At 43.9% G+C, this 23374-nt stretch overlaps 2 protein-coding genes across 3 annotated transcripts in view; one reads left to right on the forward strand and one right to left on the reverse strand.

Moving 5' to 3' along the window:
* The window catches only part of LOC117378980 (solute carrier family 66 member 2), a 34226-nt gene extending 18210 nt beyond the window's left edge, over positions 1-16016 (reverse strand). For both annotated transcript variants that reach the window (XR_008648884.1, XM_033975697.2), the window contains exons 1-4: positions 15770-16016; positions 15299-15606; positions 14324-14457; positions 1182-1398 (exon numbers count right to left, since the gene is read on the reverse strand). Coding sequence is in view for 1 of the 2 variants with exons in the window: in XM_033975697.2 (XP_033831588.1) it covers positions 1182-1398; positions 14324-14457; positions 15299-15501 (554 nt within the window). In the remaining variant the exon portion in view is untranslated. The remainder of the gene's footprint in view (positions 1-1181; positions 1399-14323; positions 14458-15298; positions 15607-15769) is intronic.
* A 4913-nt stretch (positions 16017-20929) lies between these two features.
* Positions 20930-23146, forward strand: LOC117378990 (heat shock factor-binding protein 1). The gene is made up of 3 exons (XM_055225267.1): positions 20930-21120; positions 21251-21322; positions 22653-23146. The coding sequence occupies exons 1-3, from the start codon at positions 21073-21075 to the stop codon at positions 22737-22739; spliced, it is 207 nt and encodes a 68-aa protein (XP_055081242.1). The 5' UTR covers positions 20930-21072; the 3' UTR covers positions 22740-23146.
* The last annotated feature ends 228 nt before the right edge of the window (positions 23147-23374 follow it).

The raw sequence follows: 23374 nt of genomic DNA on the forward strand, positions 1-23374 counted from the left end.
TAACCCTCCTCCAAAAATAAAACAAAATGAAATAAAATGAAATGAAATGAAATAAAATGAAATAAATCCTTTGGCTGTTGATTTGCACAGAGGATTTTAAAGCTGTTCCTCCAGACTCTGAGTCAGGGGACATTTTGTGTCCTAACAGAAGAATAAAAGAGCCATTTAAATAATACAGTTATTTCTGACACACATTAATCCTCCAGTGCGTCGACATCCTGTGATTAGAAAAGCCTCGTTTCTTTATTTCACAAAACGCTCGGAAATTTGAATGAATAAAGACCTAATTGTGCAGAAATGATCTAAGAGTCGACGCAGACGTAAAAATGGATGTTCTGAAAAAGCTCCGTCTCCTCCCACAGAACGAAGACGCAGAAGGATCAGGTCAGAGAAGAAGAAGAAGAACATGAAGAAGAACATGAACACAACACAACACAAACACAAACACAACACAACACAACACAAACACAAACACAGAAGGATCAGGTCAGAGAAGAAGAAGATGAAGATGAACACAAACACATACACATACACAAACACAAACACAAACACAAACACAAACGCAAACGCAAACGCAAACACAAACAAAACACAAACACAACATTAACTTTACAACAATAATCTGCTCCATTTGTGCGTGGAGGTGGTTCAGATGTTATTCTTTATTTTGTTATTAGATTTTAAACACGCTCTGAAGAGCCTTTGCTTTGACGTTTCATGTTTTAAAACTTGAAATAATCTCTATTTTCAGACAATACACACCTTGTTCCTACAGATGTGCGAACGACACTGGGACCTGGGGTTAGAGCACCATCGTGTGGCAGCACAGGGAATTACTTTGGAAGAAATAAACAACATCTTAGGTTTGCATTTTTCCCAATATGTGAAGAGAAATGTCTTTGTAATGAACAGAATTTGATGATAGAAATGGACTTAAAAACAGCACGGGGACTTTTACCTGTGACGTAACAATCCTGGGGAGATCAAGATCAAACTTTTTTGAGTCTTTAGAGGGAGCGTTTGAGTGTTTTTGATGAGGAAACAATGGTTTTCATAAACATAAAATGAGACTTAAGACCTGAGAGGACAGGGCCTTCTCCCACCGCCATCATCATCATCATCACCACGCGCTCGCCGCCGCCGCCGCCACACGTGAGCGACATGTTAAACAGGAAACGTACCTCATTCCTTCTGTGGACTTGTTCTGGAAGTTGCAGTAGAGTTGAGGCGTCCCCAACATGGCCTCCGTGAAGACGGCCAAGAACCCGAGTGTCTCCACGTAAAGCGCCGAGTCCAGCAGCACGTAGGTGACGTACGCCGCCACCAGCGAGAACGCCACGACGCACTGCACGTAGTCCACGAAACGAGTCCACAGCCAAAAGTAGCTCCAGTCAAAGTCTACGGCACAAACACACACGTCAGAGTAAAACACACAACAGAACAAAAACACACAACAGAACAAAAACACACAACAGAACAAACACACACAACAGACAAACACACACAACAGACAAACACACACGTCAGAATAAAACACACAACAGAACAAACACACACAACAGAACAAAAACACACAACAGAACAAACACACACAACAGAACAAACACACACGTCAGAATAAAACACACAACAGAACAAAAACACACAACAGAACAAACACACACGTCAGAGTAAAAACACACAACAGAACAAAAACACACAACAGAACAAACACACAAAAACACACAACAGAACAAACACACACGTCAGAATAAAACACACAACAGAACAAACACACACAACAGACAAACACACACGTCAGAATAAAAACACACAACAGAACAAACACACACAACAGAACAAACACACAACAGAACAAACACACACAACAGAACAAAAACACAACAGAACAAACACACACAACAGAACAAACACACAACAGAACAAACACACACAACAGAACAAACACACAACAGAACAAACACACACAACAGAACAAACACACAAAAACACACAACAGAACAAACACACACGTCAGAATAAAACACACAACAGAACAAAAACACACAACAGAACAAAAACACACAACAGAACAAACACACGCAACAGAACAAAAACACACAACAGAACAAACACACACGTCAGAATAAAACACACAACAGAACAAACACACACAACAGAACAAAAACACACAACAGAACAAAAACACACAACAGAACAAAAACACACAACAGAACAAACACACACGTCAGAGTAAAAACACACAACAGAACAAAAACACACAACAGAACAAACACACAAAAACACACAACAGAACAAACACACACGTCAGAATAAAACACACAACAGAACAAACACACACAACAGACAAACACACACGTCAGAATAAAAACACACAACAGAACAAACACACACAACAGAACAAAAACACAACAGAACAAACACACACAACAGAACAAACACACAACAGAACAAACACACACAACAGAACAAACACACAACAGAACAAACACACACAACAGAACAAACACACAAAAACACACAACAGAACAAACACACACGTCAGAATAAAACACACAACAGAACAAAAACACACAACAGAACAAAAACACACAACAGAACAAACACACGCAACAGAACAAAAACACACAACAGAACAAACACACACGTCAGAATAAAACACACAACAGAACAAACACACACGTCAGAGTAAAACACACAACAGAACAAACACACACAACAGAACAAACACACACGTCAGAGTAAAACACACAACAGAACAAACACACACAACAGAACAAACACACACGTCAGAATAAAAACACACAACAGAACAAACACACACAACAGAACAAAAACACACAACAGAACAAACACACACGTCAGAGTAAACACACAACAGAACAAAAACACACAACAGACCGGCCAAAAACACGCAAACACACATCAGAGAGGACAAAAACACACAACAGACATGACAAGGAGCGCTAATGAGGGACGGGTCAGATCTATGGAGATGAGGACGGGTCAGATCTATGGAGATGAGGACGGGTCAGATCTATGGAGATGAGGACGGGTCAGATCTATGGAGGTGAGGACGGGTCAGATCTATGGAGGTGAGGACGGGTCAGATCTATGGAGGTGAGGACGGGTCAGATCTATGGAGAGGGGAGAGTTTGGCGCGGGTTGTGCAGTTAATCATTTCAACTTAATCTTTTTTCTGACTCATGCTCCATTTTTAAAACAAAGAGACAAAAAAAAACAACCAATAAACATTTGTGTTTTAAAAAGACGAACCACAAAGAAACGAGACGTCACCTCAGCTTCAGCTCAAATGAAACAGACCAGTATCATAGCAACCAAAGAGCCAATCAGGAGCCAGGATCATGAAGGTAACGCCCAGTTTTCTAAGGTTAAAAGAACTGGACCGGAGTCGATGGAACAGGAAGTACGTCCATGATCACTTCCTGTTTAGAACATGGCGGCGGCAGGTTAGATATGTCCATTTATAAAACAGTCTGTGTCTGAAGTATTGATTAAGTATTGATTAAGTATTGATTAAGTATTGTTTTAGAGCCGGACACGTGCAGCACCGTGACCTCCATCTGGATGTGGAAAAATGGACAGATATGGATTTTTTGGCATGTTATCGGACTGCTTTGGCTCATAAACAATATTTGCCGATATCGATATGAAGATTTAAACATTTCACAGCAAATCCCACGAGTCGAGGTGCAAACTGGAGCAGATCAGAAAAATATTTGGTCAATATTTGTCTTTTTTTTTACCCATATCTGTAAATCTGATCATTACAGATGTTGGAACATTTACGTCCCCAGAACTAAACGGAACAACTCTGGAGTGTGAAACGTTTCCACGTCTTTAAAACTGAGTATACAAAACCCCACAATCCACCCTGACCCATTTCTTTATCCGTGAGTCTGGCATAAAGCGTCGATTTTGTCAGAGCGATTATGAAAACACACAATCCTGCAGCATCACACTGGAGCTGTGAGTCTTCACACTCCCACAGAGCGAGTCCTGTGAGCCGCTGCCAAACAGAGTAGATTAGAACAAAGGTTATCGTTTGATTTATAAACTTTTAACGTTCTATTCAGACGAGTGGGAGAGCGAAGAATGAGGTGATAGACTTAGAACGTATAGTAACAGAGGACGAGCTGCTCCAAGAAACGACAACAACCACAGACTGAAGACCTGAAGACATCACAGCTTCAGCTCCAAATAAAGGATAAAAAAGATGCAAACAGAGCGACCTCGGGGACAGAAGGACCTGATGTGTCTGTTATTAATGTTCAGATCTTCATTTACAGACACAATAGTGAAATAAAAACCCCAGGATCATGTAGAGGGTTAATACGAACATTTAAGACCAGAATGAGTCTGAAGCAGCAGAGACAGAGAGAGACACAGAAGTGCGTCCATGTTCACTTCCTGTTTGTACGCAGCAGTGTGTTAGCTCTGTCCATTTATATAAACCGTCTATAACAACAAACCTCAGCACATCGACAAAATCTGTAAAACAATGTCCCTCATGAGACACAGGCTCAGAACAACCACCCATTTACCATAATCTATAAAGTTTGAGTCCCACAGCAGAAAGACAGAGCGGAGCCACGAGGACGAGCCGTGAGGACGAGCCGCAGAGGACGAGCCGCAGAGGACGAACCGCAGAGGACGAGCCGCAGAGGACGAGCCGCAGAGGACAAGCCGCAGAGGACGAACCGCAGAGGACGAACCGCAGAGGACGAGACACAAGGACGAGACACAGAGGGAGGTTTGTGAAGGGCTTTATCAGAACAACCATTTCTCAGAGCCCAAATGTAATTCAAGTTTATTTGTTTAATTATGTTTGAATGAGCGCGACTTTATCTAAATTTACATCTTAAGAGCAGAGACGAGGATTAATGTGATCACTGTGAGTACTCCGATTACTCTAAGTACTCTGATTACTCTGATTACTCTGATTACTCTGAGTACTCTGATCACTACAAGAGACGAGGAAATGTATACAGGAGTTTATTGGTTTGTTAAGTTGAGGTGAAATTCTACTTCTGACTGCAGCTCCCGGGACCCAGCGCCAGGGGACCCAGCGCCAGGGGACCCAGAGCCAGGGGACCCAAGACCCAAGGACCCAGTGCCTGGCCTCGGATTTGGAGGAGCTGATTCTCATCCCAGACGCTTCACACTCGGCTCAAACCGCCCCAGTGCTGCAGGTCCTGACTCGAAGAAGCATCAGGACAAACATCATCTGCAAACAGCAGAGATGAAATCCTGTGGTTCCCAAACCAGACCCCCTCCGGCCCCTGAACCGGACCCCCTCCGGCCCCTGAACCGGACCCCCTCCGGCCCCTGAACCGGACCCCCTCCGGCCCCTGAACCAGACCCCCTCCGGCCCCTGGCTGTGCCTAGAAATTCTGTCCATAAATATAATGAACAGACCCGGTGACAAAGGGCAGCCCTGAGTCCAACATGCACCGGGAACAGGTCTGACTCACTGCAGAGACACAGCTCCTGCTCCGGTCATACAGGGACCGGACAGCCCTTAGCAAAGAGCCCCGGACCCCATACTCCCAGAGCACCCCCCAAAGGGCACCACGAGGGACACGGTCGAATGCCTTCTCCAGATCCACAAAACACATGTGGACTGTGGCAAACTCCCATGAGCCTCGAGGACCCGATGGAGAGTATAGAGCTGGTCCAGTGTTCCACGACCAGGACGAAAACCACACTGCTCCTCCTGAATCTGAGGTTCGACTATCGGTCGACTGTATTTTTCAGAGTGAAAATACCTCCATGTGGCTTAAAGCTCCTGAAATATCCCCACAGTCCTCCCCCGTTTAAAGCTCGAGTTAGTGACATTTTAGTGAGAGCTGGACTCAAACGTGTTTCAGGTTTAGCTCTGATTCTCTCTGACATTTAGATGACATTTTCAAATGAGAATGAAACAGCGGCACTGGAAATGTGAAACTGGAGCCAAAGCAAAACAAACCCAGAACATGAGACGACAGCAGAGAAATGAATCTAAACCAGGGCAGCAGCTTCAGTAAGCTTCAGCGCGGCGCTCTGCTTCAGCTAGACGCTCTGCTTCAGCTAGACGCTCTGCTTCAGCTAGACGCTCTGCTTCAGCGCGGCTCTCTGCTTCAGCGCGGCTCTCCGCTTCAGCGCGGCGTGTATATTTGTGTGTAAACTCGTGTGTGTCGTCTGAGGGCTGAGGTCACGTTGAGGCCTGGACCTCGACAGTTAAGCCCAAAGACAAAAAGCACATAAACATAGAGACCTGCCCTGGTACAGAGTGATAAACGCTAACACGGAGCTAAGCTAACGGGGCAAAGAGTCAGTGCCAACCTGGCTCCCAGCGCGCACACACACACACACACCCACACACACCCCCCCACCCCGCCACACACACCCCGACACACACACCCCGACACACACACACACACACACACACCCCCACACACACACACACTCACACACACTCACACACAGACACACAGCTTATGGCACAGATGAGGACAGAAGGAAAGACTCAACACAAGGGACGCACAAACACAGACGCACAATATGGACGGAGCTCACACCAGTGTGACTTTGTCTGGTTATTGTGATTCTGAAACCTCAGGATCATGTAGAGGGTTAATACGAACATTTAAGACTAAAATGAGCCTGAAGCAGCAGAGACAGAGAGAGGACACAGTTTTTACATAGAAAATGAAGTGGAGCCAGAAGCTCATGATCACTTCCTGTTTGAACACGGTGGCGGCGTTAGCTCTGTGCATTTATATAAACAGTGTGTGAATGAGGCGCAGGCACAGACTGGTCTTACTTTGTGCTGCTGTTATAACACGAGGCTCATTTACATGAATAAATTTGGACACGTCAGTATTTAAATGTAAACGTCTTAAACATTTTAATCTTAGACTTTCTGCTTCACATTCTTCATTTTCAGTCATTTGTGGCTGAAAAGTTCAGTTTTCTCCTTGTGCCGCTGTTAAAGACGCATCAAATTAGATTATGGCCCCAAATTAAACTGTGAAATCTCCATAAGCTCAGATCAGATATGAAGAGGGTCTGTGGAGTGTGTGTGTGTGTATATATATATATATATATATATACACACACACACACACACACACACACACACAGACCTCAACTCTGGACACACTGTAGGAGTGTATATTTTGTATATTTTGTGTATTTTGTGTATTTTGGAGCTGCAGTTATTAACGGCCACAGAGCTGTCGTCCTCCACCTCCATAAACATAAACACACACACATACACACACACATATACACGCACACACACCCCTACACACACACACCTACACACACATATACACACACACACTCTATTCCCTGCAGTGTAAGGCCTGGTCTTTGTTGTGTTTCAGTACACTCTGCACACACACACGCACACAGGAGACACAGTTGGATGGACTCTGTACACACACTCTCTCTGCACACACACACCCCTACACTCTGCACACACACTCTCTCTGCACACACACACACACATACACTCTGCACACACACTCTCTCTGCACACACACACACACCCACACCCCGCACACACACAGGAGACACAGTTGGATGGACTCTGCACACACACACACACACACACACACACACACACACACACAGGAGACACAGTTGGATGGACTCTGCACACACACACACACACCCCCCCACACACACACACACACACAGGAGACACAGTTGGATGGACTCTGCACACACACACACACACACACAGTTGGATGGACCTGAGCGTGGGGAGAATTTAACAGACTTGTTTTGCCCACAGTTCTTCACCTGCTCCTGTTTCAACATCCCGACATGAAACGTGGTTAAAGGTGAAGACATTTTCCACTTCTGTGTCTAAATGTCGGTTCATTCTGTTTTCCTGAAGCTCGGGCCTTTAATGATTCTGTTTTTAGTTAAACTCTTGTTCTGGGATTGTCCTGATTCTTCTGTGTCAGACATGTAAAGTAGTTTTAATATTATCGTTTATCGCAGGATCAAAACATGTTCTCATGACAGGCCTAGTCCCGTTTCAGGAAACATCAACGAGCTTCTGTCCTCCATCTGTGCTCATGTGCTCATCTCCTGTTTCACTCATTTCACACTGAAGGTGTTTCCTGCTGAATTTCTTTTCTCCCTGGTCTGTTCACATTTATTTGACGTCTGTTTTTATCTGTTTTCTGATCCATTTCAACCTCAGACCAAGTCATTTTCCACTAGGTCTTAAAGGTTTTAAAAGTTTAAAAGTAGAGCAAAAGTTTCCCTAAAGTCACAGACAGAAACACAAAAACACAGATCTTTGCCAAACACGTTCACCTGGTTCAGACACACGATCTTTTAATCCTCTTCAGGCCTGCAGGGGGCGCTGCACCGTGCAAACCTCACTGAGCCGATATGACACTGGGATTAGACCGAATGTAATACACCACCACGCCAGGAGGGGGCAGTTTGAATGAATCCACACCACACTGGCTCCACTAAAACAGAAACAGTGAAGCGGCTGAAACGTCTGGGGCTTTAGTGTGATATTTAGTCTAAGTGTAAACGTCGTAATTTTGTAATGCGGCAAAAAAATAAAAAATAAAAAGGGACGGATCAAACGGTCAAATGCCTGTCGCGTCCTCTCAGTCTGAAACCCGCCTCCCCCTGGTATTTAACACTAGCCCCGCCCCCTCTGTCTGGTATTTAACACTAGCCCCGCCCCCTGTCTGGTATTTAACACTAGCCCCGCCCCCTCTGTCTGGTATTTAACACTAGCCCCACCCCCTCTGTCTGGTATTTAACACTAGCCCCGCCCCCTCTGTCTGGTATTTAACACTAGCCCCGCCTCTTCTTTAAAACTGACCTAACCTCCACAAAGACGTTTAAGAGTCGACTGTCGACTTTGAGACGCCGCGTCACAGAAGAACTTTTATCCCTGGATCATGTAACAGGTCGTCACTAAAAACACAAACTGTATCTGGGAGAAAAACGGAGTCGTCTCAAACACTTTTTAATATTTACTCTGCACAAAGTGTCGACTGTGTCCTGCCTGAAACGAAGACGTGTGAAAATATGTGAGAACTCGCGACAAAACAAAACCAAAACAATTCAGACGTGTTTGGGAAAAATGAAGCTCAGTTTAAAATGAGCCGAGATCAGGAAGCTCCAGTTTAAAACAAGAAACATCTGAAACAGGAGGTGACGTTCAGACAGACTGAAACAATACTCGAGTAATACAATAATACTCAAGTACAAGTACAAAGTAATGGTCCTACAAATTACTCAAGTATAAAAGTACGACTAAGAGTAACTTAAAGAGTAACTGGAGAGACATAACAACTATAACTTTAATTTAATATAATCTGAAGGACAAAACGTGAAATAATCACAAGTCACATGGTCTTTAAAGGCGCAGAACAAACATCATCACTGTTAAAAACACACCGTCGACCTGTCTCTCCTCCAGTGATGTGTGACAGACGGGATTTGAACAGCCAACCCTCAGATCAGTGACAAACTCTGTGGTCACCGGCACTGACCACAGAGTCAAAGCCCCGCCCCCTCCACACTTTTCCTCGTGTCCATCAATAAACCATTACATCACGTTTACCCCTGATATTTGTGCAGCGGGATCAATACGCCGCCATAAACCAGCGACACGGCGCCGACGCGGCGTTCTGTCAGATCCAACCCGCATTATGGAGACGAGCTTTAGGACAAAGATGTAAAAAAACACACGGGGAATTGAACCCACACACAGGCCCCGACACAACGACATTCACAACGATGTTTACTCAAATGTTACAGCGTCCTGGAAATTCTCCTGCTTTATTTTCTCAACACAAAGACGACTGTCAGACGTGACACAAAACAAAAGAAAACAACAACAAAACAAAAAGAAAACAACAGCAAAACAAAAAGAAAACAACAACAAAACAAAAAGAAAACAGCAAAACAAAAAGAAAACAGCAAAACAAAAAGAAAACAGCAAAACAAAAAGAAAACAACAGCATCTCACGAGTCTCCAACTGACCAACACAACCCTCACATCAACAAAAGCAGTTACCCCAACAACAAGAAGAAGAAGAACAACAACAACAACAACAACGCACAGTTACTAGAACAACAAAAGCAGTTACCTTAACAACAACAACAACAACAACAATAAGAAGAACAAGAACAAGAAGGAGAAGAAGAAGAGGAACAACAACAACAACAACAACAACAGCAACACACAAACAGTTACAAGAACAACAAAAGGTTTAAACCCTGAACTAAGCACAACCCTCAGCTCTTCACACTGACGGAGCTTTGGATTTGGGTCATAAAAATGTAAGAGGCCAAATACAACAATATTTTTTTTAATTTTACCATTTAAACTCTCAGATTTTGTTTTGCTCTGATCTGAGGGTCAAAGACATAACAGATGTGTGTGTGTGTGACGTGTGGCTGTTTTGGCTTGTGTTATACTGCCCTCTGGTGGTTCACTCAAGAACAACCTAAACATGTTTTTACATTTATAAGAGAAAATCACACGATTCAGCTCCACAAACCCAAATAATTTACCCTTTACTGCAATTCAAGAAATCAAACTGAAACTGGTCGGAGAACTGTTCAAAGTCCAATAAAAACATGCTAAAAATATTACAACTTCTACTACTTCTACTTCTACAAAAACTACAAAAATACTACACTACTACTACAAAAACTACTACTAAAACTACTACACTGATACTACAAAACTACTACACTGATACTACAAAACTACTACACTGATACTACAAAACTACTACACTGATACTACAAAACTACTGCAGGAAAACAGGATCATTCAGACGTTTTCACAGGTTGAACATTTAGTTGCATCAGTGAAGTGTATGAAAAGTCTGGAGTTTTTTAATGAGCCAGAACAGTTTAGAACAGCTCAGAACAGTTTAGAACAGCTCAGGACCGTTTAGAACAGCTCAGGACCGTTTAGAACAGCTCAGGACCGTTTAGAACAGCTCAGGACCGTTTAGAACAGCTCAGGACGGTTTAGAACAGCTCAGGACGGTTTAGAACAGCTCAGGACGGTTTAGAACAGCTCAGGACGGTTTAGAACAGCTCAGGACGGTTTAGAACAGCTCAGGACAGTTTAGAACAGCTCAGGACAGTTTAGAACAGCTCAGGACGGTTTAGAACAGCTCAGGACGGTTTAGAACAGCTCAGGACAGTTTAGAACAGCTCAGGACGGTTTAGAACAGCTCAGGACGGTTTAGAACAGCTCAGGACAGTTTAGAACAGCTCAGGACAGTTTAGGACTCTTCAGACTCTCGTTAGGAACAAACTGATTGTGCAGTTGACACAGATTATGTAAAATCGCTGCAGCTGCGACACAAACAGAACAGTTCGTGCATCATTATCACCTCATTATGAAAGTCACAAAAGAGCTGCTAATCAGACGCTATTATCCACCAGAGTGAACACAACAGAAGAAGAAGAGGAGCACAACCATCAGTAAAGTTAAAATAAGTGATGTCGTCTAGAGGATTACACTGATCTGTCTGTTTTTATGTCCAAGAGCCGCCAATCACTGCACTGATGTGATTCATTTATGAAACAGACAGACCAAGAAAAGAACAGGCTCCAGATCATGCAGGAGTCACATGAGAAATGCATCACATAGTGTCACATCGACGTGTGACCGGACCAGACCGGACCAGACCGGACCGGACCAGACCAGCCGATGGACACTGGACCCTACAGGTTCATGCAGGCACGGGGTCATGCTACAGATGAGGTTAGATTTGAGTGGAGTTAGATTTGAGTGGAGTTACAAACATGGAGGAAGAGAACTGATTAAACTACAGCTGATGTTTGATGACACACTGGAGCGTACGTACCCAGAAAGAGACGCTTAGGGACCTGACCTCTGACCTCCTCGTCCTTACAGTCTGTGGCTACAGACGAAGGCACAGCAGAAGGAGGGAGACAAACACAACTCGTTTGGTTTGGGTCCAGAGGTGTACACAACTTTCAGGCTCTAATAACGGCAAAGTGACGTTTGACTCACCTGGGGACTGTAAAACTGCACTGGGATATAATCATTATTCTTATTATGATGATTTCACTTTACATGATCAGCGTCAATATAAAATATAAATATATCTGATATCTGGATGTGTCCATGTTTGGATCACACCTTAAAGGCCTTTGGTTCTGTGCAGTTACATAAAATGGGCCAGTGTCATAACTATAAGTATTTAACTAAATGAACAAAAGAGCCAAACCACAAGATCCCTGTTCATTTAACGGGGAGCCACATAAAGAGCCTCATGTACAGAGCCACATAAAGAGCCTCATGTACAGAGCCACATAAAGAGCCTCATGTACAGAGCCACATAAAGAGCCTCATGTACAGAGCCACATAAAGAGCCTCATGTACAGAGCCACATAAAGAGCCTCATGTACAGAGCCACATAAAGAGCCTCATGTACAGAGCCACATAAAGAGCCTCATGTACAGAGCCACATAAAGAGCCTCATGTACAGAGCCACATAAAGAGCCTCATGTACAGAGCCTGTTGTTTCAGTCTGTGTTTGACTTAATGCCTTAAAAACAGTTTGATTCTGAGCAGGAGCCAGAGAGAGAGAGAGAGAGAGTGAGAGAGAGAGTGTGTGCGTGTGTGTGTGTGTGTTTGTGAGGGGGTGTGTGTGTGTGTGTGTTTGTGTGTCTGTGTGTGTGTGTGTATTGTATATACAGTGGGGCAAAAAAGTATTTATTCAGTCACCAACTGTTCAAGTTCTCCAACTCAAAATGATGAGACGCCTGTAATTTTCATCATAGTTTCACTTCAACCATGAGACAGAATGAAAGAATCCAGGAAATCACACTGTAGGATTCTTAAAGAATTAATTGGTAAATTCCTCATTAAAATAAGTATTTGTTCATCTACAAACAACTAAGATTAGTGTCTCTCACAGACCTGTAACTTCTTCTCTCAGAGGCCTCTCTGTCCTCCACTCGTTCTCTGTATTAATGGCCCCTGTTTGAACTCGTCCTCAGTATAAAAGACACATGTCCACAACCTCAAACAGTCAGACTCAAACTCCACTATGGACAAGACCAAAGAGCAAAGGAACCACAAACAAAACTGTAGACACCAGGCCCCGAACACTCAATCTGCAACAGGTAAGAGCTGGAGTCAACAAATCAACTGTGGAGCAAGTATTAGAAAATGGAACAAGACCAAGACCTGGGGCTCCACCAAGATCTGACCCCGTGGGGTCAAAATGACACAAGAGCAAAAACCCCAGAACCACACGACCGAGTGAATGACCTGCAGAGAACTGGGACCAAAGTAACAAAGGGACCATCAGTAACACACTACACCACCAGGGACTCAAATCCTGCAGTGCCAGACGTGTCCCCTGATTAAGACGGGACATGTCCAGGCCCGTCTGAAGTTTGACAGAAGCATTTGGATGATCCAGAAGAGGATTGGGACAATGTCACATGGTCAGATCAAACCAAAATACAACTTTTTGGTGAAAATTTAACTTATCGAGTTTGGAGGAGAAAAAATGCTGAGTTGCATCCAAAGAACATCAGACCTACTGTGAATCATGGGGGTGGAAACATCATGCTTTGGGGCTGTTTTTCTGCAAAGGGACCAGGACGACTGATCAGTGTAACGGAAAGAATGAACGGGGCCAAGTATCGTGAGATTTTGAGTGAAAACCTCCTTCCATCAGCGAGGACATGAAGATGAAACGTGTCTGGGTCTTTCAGCGTGACAATGATCCAAACACACCGCCCGGGCAGGAGTGGCTCCATAAGAAGCATTTCAAGGTCCTGGAGTGGCCCAGTCTCCAGATCTCAACCCCATAGAAAATCTTTGGAGGGAGTTGAAAGTCCGTGTTGTCCCAAAACATCACAGCTCTAGAGGAGATCTGCAGGAGGAACGGACCAAACTACAGCAACAGAGAAAACCTCAGGAGACAGAAAACGACCTGTCACTGCAACAAAGGGTAAAGAACATGTACTGAGATGAACTTTTGACCAAATACTTATTTTACACCAGAATTTGCAAAGAAATTCTTTTAAAATCCTACAATGTGATTTCCTGGATTCTTTCCCTCATTCTGTCTCATAGTTGAAGTGAAACTATGATGAAAATTACAGACCTCTCATCTTTTTAAGTGGGAGAACTTGAACAATTGATGACTGAATAAATACTTTTTTGCCTCACTGTATGTGTGTTATGTGCGTGTGTGTGTGTTATATGTGTGTATGTGTGTGTGTGTGTGTGTTATATGTGTGTATGTGTGTGTGTTCTGACCTATGAACGAGCGTCTCTTGGTGTTGAGGTCAGAGGTCACTCTGACGTTTGTGCAGAGGTTCAACATGGTGAGCATGGTCCCGATCATGATGAAGCTCTGCCAGAGGAGCAGCGTCTCGAAGTATCGGCCGAACCTGAGGAGAACACAGAGAACACAGCTCTGATTAGAACCTGAGGAGAACACAGAACAGTTTAGAACCTGAGGAGAACACAGCTCTGATTAGAACCTGAGGAGAACACAGAACAGTTTAGAACCTGAGGAGAAGACAGCTCTGATTAGAACCTGAGGAGAACACAGCTCTGATTAGAACCTGAGGAGAACACAGACCAGCTTAGAACCTGAGGAGAACACAGCTCTGATTAGAACCTTAGAAACACTTTTAAGAGGCTGCAGTGTGTTCTACAGAGGGCATGGCCTACAGAACACGAGGGCGTGGCCTACAGAACACGAGGGCGTGGCCTACAGAGGATCAGTAAACACGGTCAGTTGTCACAGACTAAAAGTGTGTCCTTTGTATGATTCCTTCAGTTTCATTACAAACTGGTTTGAAACAACATGATGTTCACATCTAAAGAACCGGTTTGGTTTGGTTTTACTCCAGGATGTGTTTCGTTTACTGTGACTGCTCCACGTTTGTTTCCACATCAGTAAATGGTAGTTACAGGAGGGGGCGCTGTTGTCCCGGGCCTCAGGGTCTCAGGGGCCCAGAATTGGACCGTCTTCCTATTCATTTATATTAGAGGGGCCCATGTGAGATTTCTCGCCCCAGGCCCCCAAAGGTCTGTGGACGGGCCTGAGTTTGCAGAAGCATCTGAACATGAACAAAATATCAAACACACAATAAGCACATTTAGAACAGGGTGTATGTTGTATTTATGTATTCAAGTGTTATTCAAGTGTTATTCAAGTGTTATTCAAGTGTTATTCCGACGCTGATGACCCTCCAGCTCTAGGTGCATTACAAACACTTTTACCTGAAGAGTATTCTCAGGATGTTGGCCACTAGCAGCACGAGGCACACGTATGTGGAGAAGCCCTCAGCGCTCTGTGTCCTCCGGATGTCTCTGTACTGAGGGATGTACGGGACCACGCCCCCGAACACCATGGCCCCTGCAGCCCCCCACCACAGAGCGGCCTGGAGCAGGGACACGACCTGGACAGACAGCTCAGACTCCATCTTCAGAGGAGGACAGGACACAGGAGAAACTCAGGAGGACACGGGCAGGAGGACACAGGTTCGAGTCCCGGACAGGCCCCTGTGTTCTCAGCTCCTCGTGATGCGCTGTGACATAAAGAACAGTCTGTTTACAGTTTGTTTACAGTCTGTTTACGCTCATAATCACACACTAATGTATCACGGGACGAGTTCAACAAAGAGACACTTCCCAAAGTGCAAATGAGACAAACACAAACACGTCTGGATCAGTTTAATGTGAATAAATCACCTCCGCTGCAGAAAACTGTCCGGCTCTGATTCATCCGGATTCTCTTTAAACCATCTTTGTTCTCCGAAACTATAAACAAATCTCTGTCCTTTTCATAAACGCAGCCCATGGAAGATGAGCCACACGTGAAGAAATGAAATCAAAACAAGAAAAACTGCACGAATTTGAGCCCTTTGAAGAGAAAACAGCGGAGTTTGTGCCGTTTGGAGTCGGCTCTCCACTTCCGGATACGTCACACGTCACACGCACAAACAAAGAGAAGCCGGAAGCAAGAGAGTTAAGTGCTAAGAAGTGTTTTTATTTATTTATTTTATTTATTCGTGTATTTATTTATTTTTATTTGGTTTATTTATTTATTCTAACTGTGGGTTTATTAATTTATTTATTTTTTTTATTGTGGATTTATTTATTTTTATTGGGTTTCATTGGCTGTTAAATTATGTTGTATAGTTCTGTGTTTATTTGTGGCTTTATCAAGACAATTACGACTATAATAATATTGTTATAGGCCTGAGGTTTAACTCTGTGTTTACTATGGACAATAAACACATGTAATACATTTCTTACTTTCTTACAAAAGGTGTAAAACGTTCTGTTTCCCATCATGCACCAGGGGTCATATATCACACTAAGGGAAGATAACAGCTGTGTTCTGGTCATTTGTTTATCTGTGGCCCTTTCATCTCAGGACTCTGAGGATTATAAAACACTGATGCAATCACATTGTTCCACTTTGGTTTAAATTCCTTATCTATAGAAAGTGTGACCTCCACAAAGAGAGGGTTAAAAAACACAGGTACAATCTCAGGTGTTTAAACTCTGCTTTAAACTCCACTTAGACTCCACTTTAGACTCCACTTAGACTCCACTTAGACTCCACTTAGACTCCACTTAGACTCCACTTTAGGCTCCACTTTAGACTCCACTTAGACTCCACTTAGACTCCACTTTAAACTCCAATTTAGTCTCCACTTAGACTCCACTTTAGACTCCACTTTGACTCCACTTTAGACTCCACTTTAGACTCCACTTTAGTCTCCACTTTAGACTCCACTTTAGACTCCACTTTAGTCTCCACTTTAGACTCCACTTTAGACTCCACTTAGACTCCACTTTAAACTCCACTTTAGACTCCGCTTTAGACTCCGCTTTAGTCTCCGCTTTAGACTCCAATTTAGTCTCCACTTAGACTCCACTTTAGACTCCACTTTAGACTCCACTTTAGTCTCCACTTAGACTCCACTTAGACTCCACTTTAGTCTCCACTTTAGACTCCACTTAGACTCCACTTTAGACTCCACTTTAGACTCCACTTTAGACTCCACTTAGACTCCACTTTAGACTCCACTTTAGTCTCCACTTTAGACTCCACTTAGACTCCACTTTAGACTCCACTTAGACTCCACTTTAGACTCCACTTTAGACTCCACTTTAGACTCCACTTAGACTCCACTTTAGACTCCACTTTAGTCTCCACTTTAGACTCCACTTAGACTCCACTTTAGACTCCACTTTAGTCTCCACTTTAGACTCCACTTTGACTCCACTTTAGACTCCACTTTAGACTCCACTTTAGACTCCACTTAGACTCCACTTTAGACTCCACTTTAGACTCCACTTTAGTCTCCACTTAGACTCCACTTTAGTCTCCACTTTAGACTCCACTTAGACTCCACTTTAGACTCCACTTTAGTCTCCACTTAGACTCCACTTTAGTCTCCACTTTAGTCTCCACTTAGTCTCCACTTTAGTCTCCACTTAGACTCCACTTTAGTCTCCACTTTAGACTCCACTTAGACTCCACTTTAGACTCCACTTAGACTCCACTTTAGACTCCACTTTAGACTCCACTTTAGACTCCACTTTAGTCTCTTTGAATCTTACTGGACTCTGCCTTTAACTCGACTGTTCTGCTGTGACAAACAATAAAGATCCACAGAACATCCCCTCTGCTCCTGAGCTTCATACAACAGAACAAAAACACACAGCACCAAAATGGGTCACACACTGTACACACACCACACACACTGTACACACACTGTACACACACCTCACACACTGTACGCACACCACACACACTGTACGCACACCACACACACTGTACGCACACCACACACACTGTACACACACTGTACACACACCTCACACACTGTACGCAGACCACACACACTGTACACACACTGTACACACACCTCACACACTGTACACACACCACAGACACTGTACACACACCTCACACACTGTACACACACCACAGACACTGTACACACACCTCGCACACTGTACACACACCACAGACACTGTACACACACCACACACACTGTACACACACCACACACACTGTACACACACTGTACACACACCTCACACACTGTACACACACCTCACACACTGTACACACACCACACACACTGGACACACACCTCACAGACAGAGACGTAGTAACTTATCTGTGATTTTTATATTTTTGTTGCTTCATAAAAGAAAGACGGGCCGATTCCCTGATTTCAAAGTCATTTTTATATTTTTTATGCCTAATATTTTACCAGATCATTTATTTAAATAAAGCTACGACCTGGATAAACTTTACTAAAATCATTTACTTAACTGCAGGATAAATGTGAGGAGCTGAAGTGTATTTTTAAATGATCTTCATGTTTGTTGTAGCCTGGACTCTGAATTGTCACATTTTTTTATTTATTTATTTTATTTATTCGTGTATTTATTTATTTTTATTTGGTTTATTTATTTATTCTAACTGTGGGTTTATTAATTAATTTATTTTTTTTATTGTGGATTTATTTATTTTTATTGGGTTTCATTGGCTGTTAAATTATGTTGTATAGTTCTGTGTTTATTTGTGGCTTTATCAAGACAATTACGACTATAATAATATTGTTATAGGCCTGAGGTTTAACTCTGTGTTTACTATGGACAATAAACACATGTAATACATTTCTTACTTTCTTACAAAAGGTGTAAAACGTTCTGTTTCCCATCATGCACCAGGGGTCATATATCACACTAAGGGAAGATAACAGCTGTGTTCTGGTCATTTGTTTATCTGTGGCCCTTTCATCTCAGGACTCTGAGGATTATAAAACACTGATGCAATCACATTGTTCCACTTTGGTTTAAATTCCTTATCTATAGAAAGTGTGACCTCCACAAAGAGAGGGTTAAAAAACACAGGTACAATCTCAGGTGTTTAAACTCTGCTTTAAACTCCACTTAGACTCCACTTTAGACTCCACTTAGACTCCACTTAGACTCCACTTAGACTCCACTTAGACTCCACTTTAGGCTCCACTTTAGACTCCACTTAGACTCCACTTAGACTCCACTTTAAACTCCAATTTAGTCTCCACTTAGACTCCACTTTAGACTCCACTTTGACTCCACTTTAGACTCCACTTTAGACTCCACTTTAGTCTCCACTTTAGACTCCACTTTAGACTCCACTTTAGTCTCCACTTTAGACTCCACTTTAGACTCCACTTAGACTCCACTTTAAACTCCACTTTAGACTCCGCTTTAGACTCCGCTTTAGTCTCCGCTTTAGACTCCAATTTAGTCTCCACTTAGACTCCACTTTAGACTCCACTTTAGACTCCACTTTAGTCTCCACTTAGACTCCACTTAGACTCCACTTTAGTCTCCACTTTAGACTCCACTTAGACTCCACTTTAGACTCCACTTTAGACTCCACTTTAGACTCCACTTAGACTCCACTTTAGACTCCACTTTAGTCTCCACTTTAGACTCCACTTAGACTCCACTTTAGACTCCACTTAGACTCCACTTTAGACTCCACTTTAGACTCCACTTTAGACTCCACTTAGACTCCACTTTAGACTCCACTTTAGTCTCCACTTTAGACTCCACTTAGACTCCACTTTAGACTCCACTTTAGTCTCCACTTTAGACTCCACTTTGACTCCACTTTAGACTCCACTTTAGACTCCACTTTAGACTCCACTTAGACTCCACTTTAGACTCCACTTTAGACTCCACTTTAGTCTCCACTTAGACTCCACTTTAGTCTCCACTTTAGACTCCACTTAGACTCCACTTTAGACTCCACTTTAGTCTCCACTTAGACTCCACTTTAGTCTCCACTTTAGTCTCCACTTAGTCTCCACTTTAGTCTCCACTTAGACTCCACTTTAGTCTCCACTTTAGACTCCACTTAGACTCCACTTTAGACTCCACTTAGACTCCACTTTAGACTCCACTTTAGACTCCACTTTAGACTCCACTTTAGTCTCTTTGAATCTTACTGGACTCTGCCTTTAACTCGACTGTTCTGCTGTGACAAACAATAAAGATCCACAGAACATCCCCTCTGCTCCTGAGCTTCATACAACAGAACAAAAACACACAGCACCAAAATGGGTCACACACTGTACACACACCACACACACTGTACACACACTGTACACACACCTCACACACTGTACGCACACCACACACACTGTACGCACACCACACACACTGTACGCACACCACACACACTGTACACACACTGTACACACACCTCACACACTGTACGCAGACCACACACACTGTACACACACTGTACACACACCTCACACACTGTACACACACCACAGACACTGTACACACACCTCACACACTGTACACACACCACAGACACTGTACACACACCTCGCACACTGTACACACACCACAGACACTGTACACACACCACACACACTGTACACACACCACACACACTGTACACACACTGTACACACACCTCACACACTGTACACACACCTCACACACTGTACACACACCACACACACTGGACACACACCTCACAGACAGAGACGTAGTAACTTATCTGTGATTTTTATATTTTTGTTGCTTCATAAAAGAAAGACGGGCCGATTCCCTGATTTCAAAGTCATTTTTATATTTTTTATGCCTAATATTTTACCAGATCATTTATTTAAATAAAGCTACGACCTGGATAAACTTTACTAAAATCATTTACTTAACTGCAGGATAAATGTGAGGAGCTGAAGTGTATTTTTAAATGATCTTCATGTTTGTTGTAGCCTGGACTCTGAATTGTCACATTTTTTCTGTTTCTTTTAGACTTTTATTTTGAAACGTCCAGCTCCAGACCCGGATGTTGTGACGTGTTTGACTTGATCCATAAGTTGCTCCAAACTTCAGTCTGGAGGTTTGTGTTTCCTGGGGTTTTGTGGACGTTGCTTCAGGCCTGTCCTCGCTGTGTCTCTTACAGTCGTCTCCAGAGACTCTTTTTCACTCAAACTGTCCCGTCTTTGGTCCAAATGACGTCAAAGTCCGAGGACAGAGCGGCGCACGAGCTCACAGAGGCGGTGAGTGTGACGTCACTGTCCCGTGTACAGACTCAGCAGCTTTAACACCTTTAAAACCTTTAACATTTGGTTTATTTTGCGCCTTTAACATTTGTTTTTCACTGAGTTTGTTGTGCTTGTCCCTGCGCAGATGGAGGAGACGATGCAGCGGGTCCAGGGCAGGTTCCAGACCCTGTCCCATCAGCTGGAGGACAAGAATATCCTTAAACCGCCTCGTTTCATTTCACTTTAGCTCATGTTGTGCTATGCTAACATCACACTGACATTTTACAGGTCGTTCTTTTTTAAATTTGAATTATATTCACGTAAAAAAATAACCCAAAGGTTTGTCCAAAAAACAAACAAACCCAAAAACAATAACAGTGTAATACCGTGTTTGGCCGCCAGAGGGCGGACGTATGCAGCTCTGAACTGCACTGGGTTCATGCATAAATAAAACTGACTATTTTTACTCTGAGGCTTAGGTCGAGATGTGTGAGGAGACTGTGTGAGGAGGTCTGTGTGAAGAGGTCTGTGTGAGGAGGTCTGTGTGAAGAGACTGTGTGAGGAGGTCTGTGTGAGGAGACTGTGTGAGGAGGTCTGTGTGAAGAGGTCTGTGTGAGGAGACTGTGTGAGGAGGTCTGTGTGAGGAGGTCTGTGTGAAGAGGTCTGTGTGAGGAGACTGTGTGAGGAGACTGTGTGAGGAGGTCTGTGTGAGGAGACTGTGTGAGGAGGTCTGTGTGAGGAGGTCTGTGTGAGGAGGTCTGTGTGAAGAGGTCTGTGTGAGGAGGTCTGTGTGAAGAGACTGTGTGAGGAGGTCTGTGTGAGGAGACTGTGTGAGGAGGTCTGTGTGAGGAGGTCTGTGTGAAGAGGTCTGTGTGAGGAGACTGTGTGAGGAGACTGTGTGAGGAGGTCTGTGTGAGGAGACTGTGTGAGGAGGTCTGTGTGAGGAGGTCTGTGTGAGGAGGTCTGTGTGAAGAGGTCTGTGTGAGGAGACTGTGTGAGGAGGTCTGTGTGAGGAGGTCTGTGTGAAGAGGTCTGTGTGAGGAGACTGTGTGAGGAGACTGTGTGAGGAGGTCTGTGTGAGGAGGTCTGTGTGAGGAGGTCTGTGTGAGGAGACTGTGTGAGGAGGTCTGTGTGAGGAGGTCTGTGTGAAGAGGTCTGTGTGAGGAGACTGTGTGAGGAGGTCTGTGTGAGGAGGTCTGTGTGAAGAGGTCTGTGTGAGGAGACTGTGTGAGGAGGTCTGTGTGAAGAGACTGTGTGAGGAGGTCTGTGTGAGGAGACTGTGAGGAGGTCTGTGTGAGGAGGTCTGTGTGAAGAGACTGTGTGTCAAGGGCCGTGTGTCTGTTGGTCTCAGTGTTATAGTTCACATTGTGACATCACAGGGTGGTCTCAGTGTTATAGTTCACATTGTGACATCACAGGGTGGTCTCAGTGTTATAGTTCACATTGTGACATCACAGGGTGGTCTCAGTGTTATAGTTCACATTGTGACATCACAGGGTGGTCTCAGTGTTTCGCTCTTGTTGTTTTTCTTATCTGCTGCACTGGACCAAATGGGACGCCGCATCGACGACCTGCAGAAGAACGTCTCAGAGCTGATGACACAGGCCGGGATGGACCAGGCCGTGTGTAAATGACGCCCTGACTGTGCACGGGGCCCTCAGTGTGCACGGGGCCCTCAGTGTGCACGGGGCCCTCAGTGTTCATGGGCCCTCAGTGTGCACGAAGCCCTCAGTGTGCACGGGACCCTCAGTGTGCACGGGACCCTCAGTGTGCACGGGGCCCTCAGTGTGCACGGGGCCCTCTCTGTGCTCGAGAGCCGTCGTCTAAACGGCTCATTTCCAGAGGACAGTCATGTGACCTGAGCTCAAACTGTTTCTTTTCGCTGTGATAAAAATCAGTTTGATGTTTTTTCGTGTGGCTCTTGTGTCGCTGTGGGAGGAGCCTCATGAAGACGTTGTGGGAGGAGCCTCATGAAGACGTTTGAACATGTTTGTACTTCACTGTTACTGCCAAAGTTTCCTGTGTAAAGTGTCATTGAACAAGTGCCAAAGAAAATAAAGTATTTATATAAATAAATATTTAAATATTTACATGTTTATATTTATATTATTTTTCCCTGTTGCCGGGTGTGGTCACTTTTCTCTGTGTTTAATGTGACCCATGTGACCTAGTTTGCTCCACCCATCACCACACAGGTGAGCTCTGTGGGCGTGTCCCAGGTTACCAAAATGCCAGATCCAGTTTGTTGCTGCGCTGATAGAAAATACGT

Source organism: Periophthalmus magnuspinnatus, chromosome 11 (genome assembly GCF_009829125.3).
Source record: "Periophthalmus magnuspinnatus isolate fPerMag1 chromosome 11, fPerMag1.2.pri, whole genome shotgun sequence".
NCBI lineage: Eukaryota > Metazoa > Chordata > Actinopteri > Gobiiformes > Gobiidae > Periophthalmus > Periophthalmus magnuspinnatus.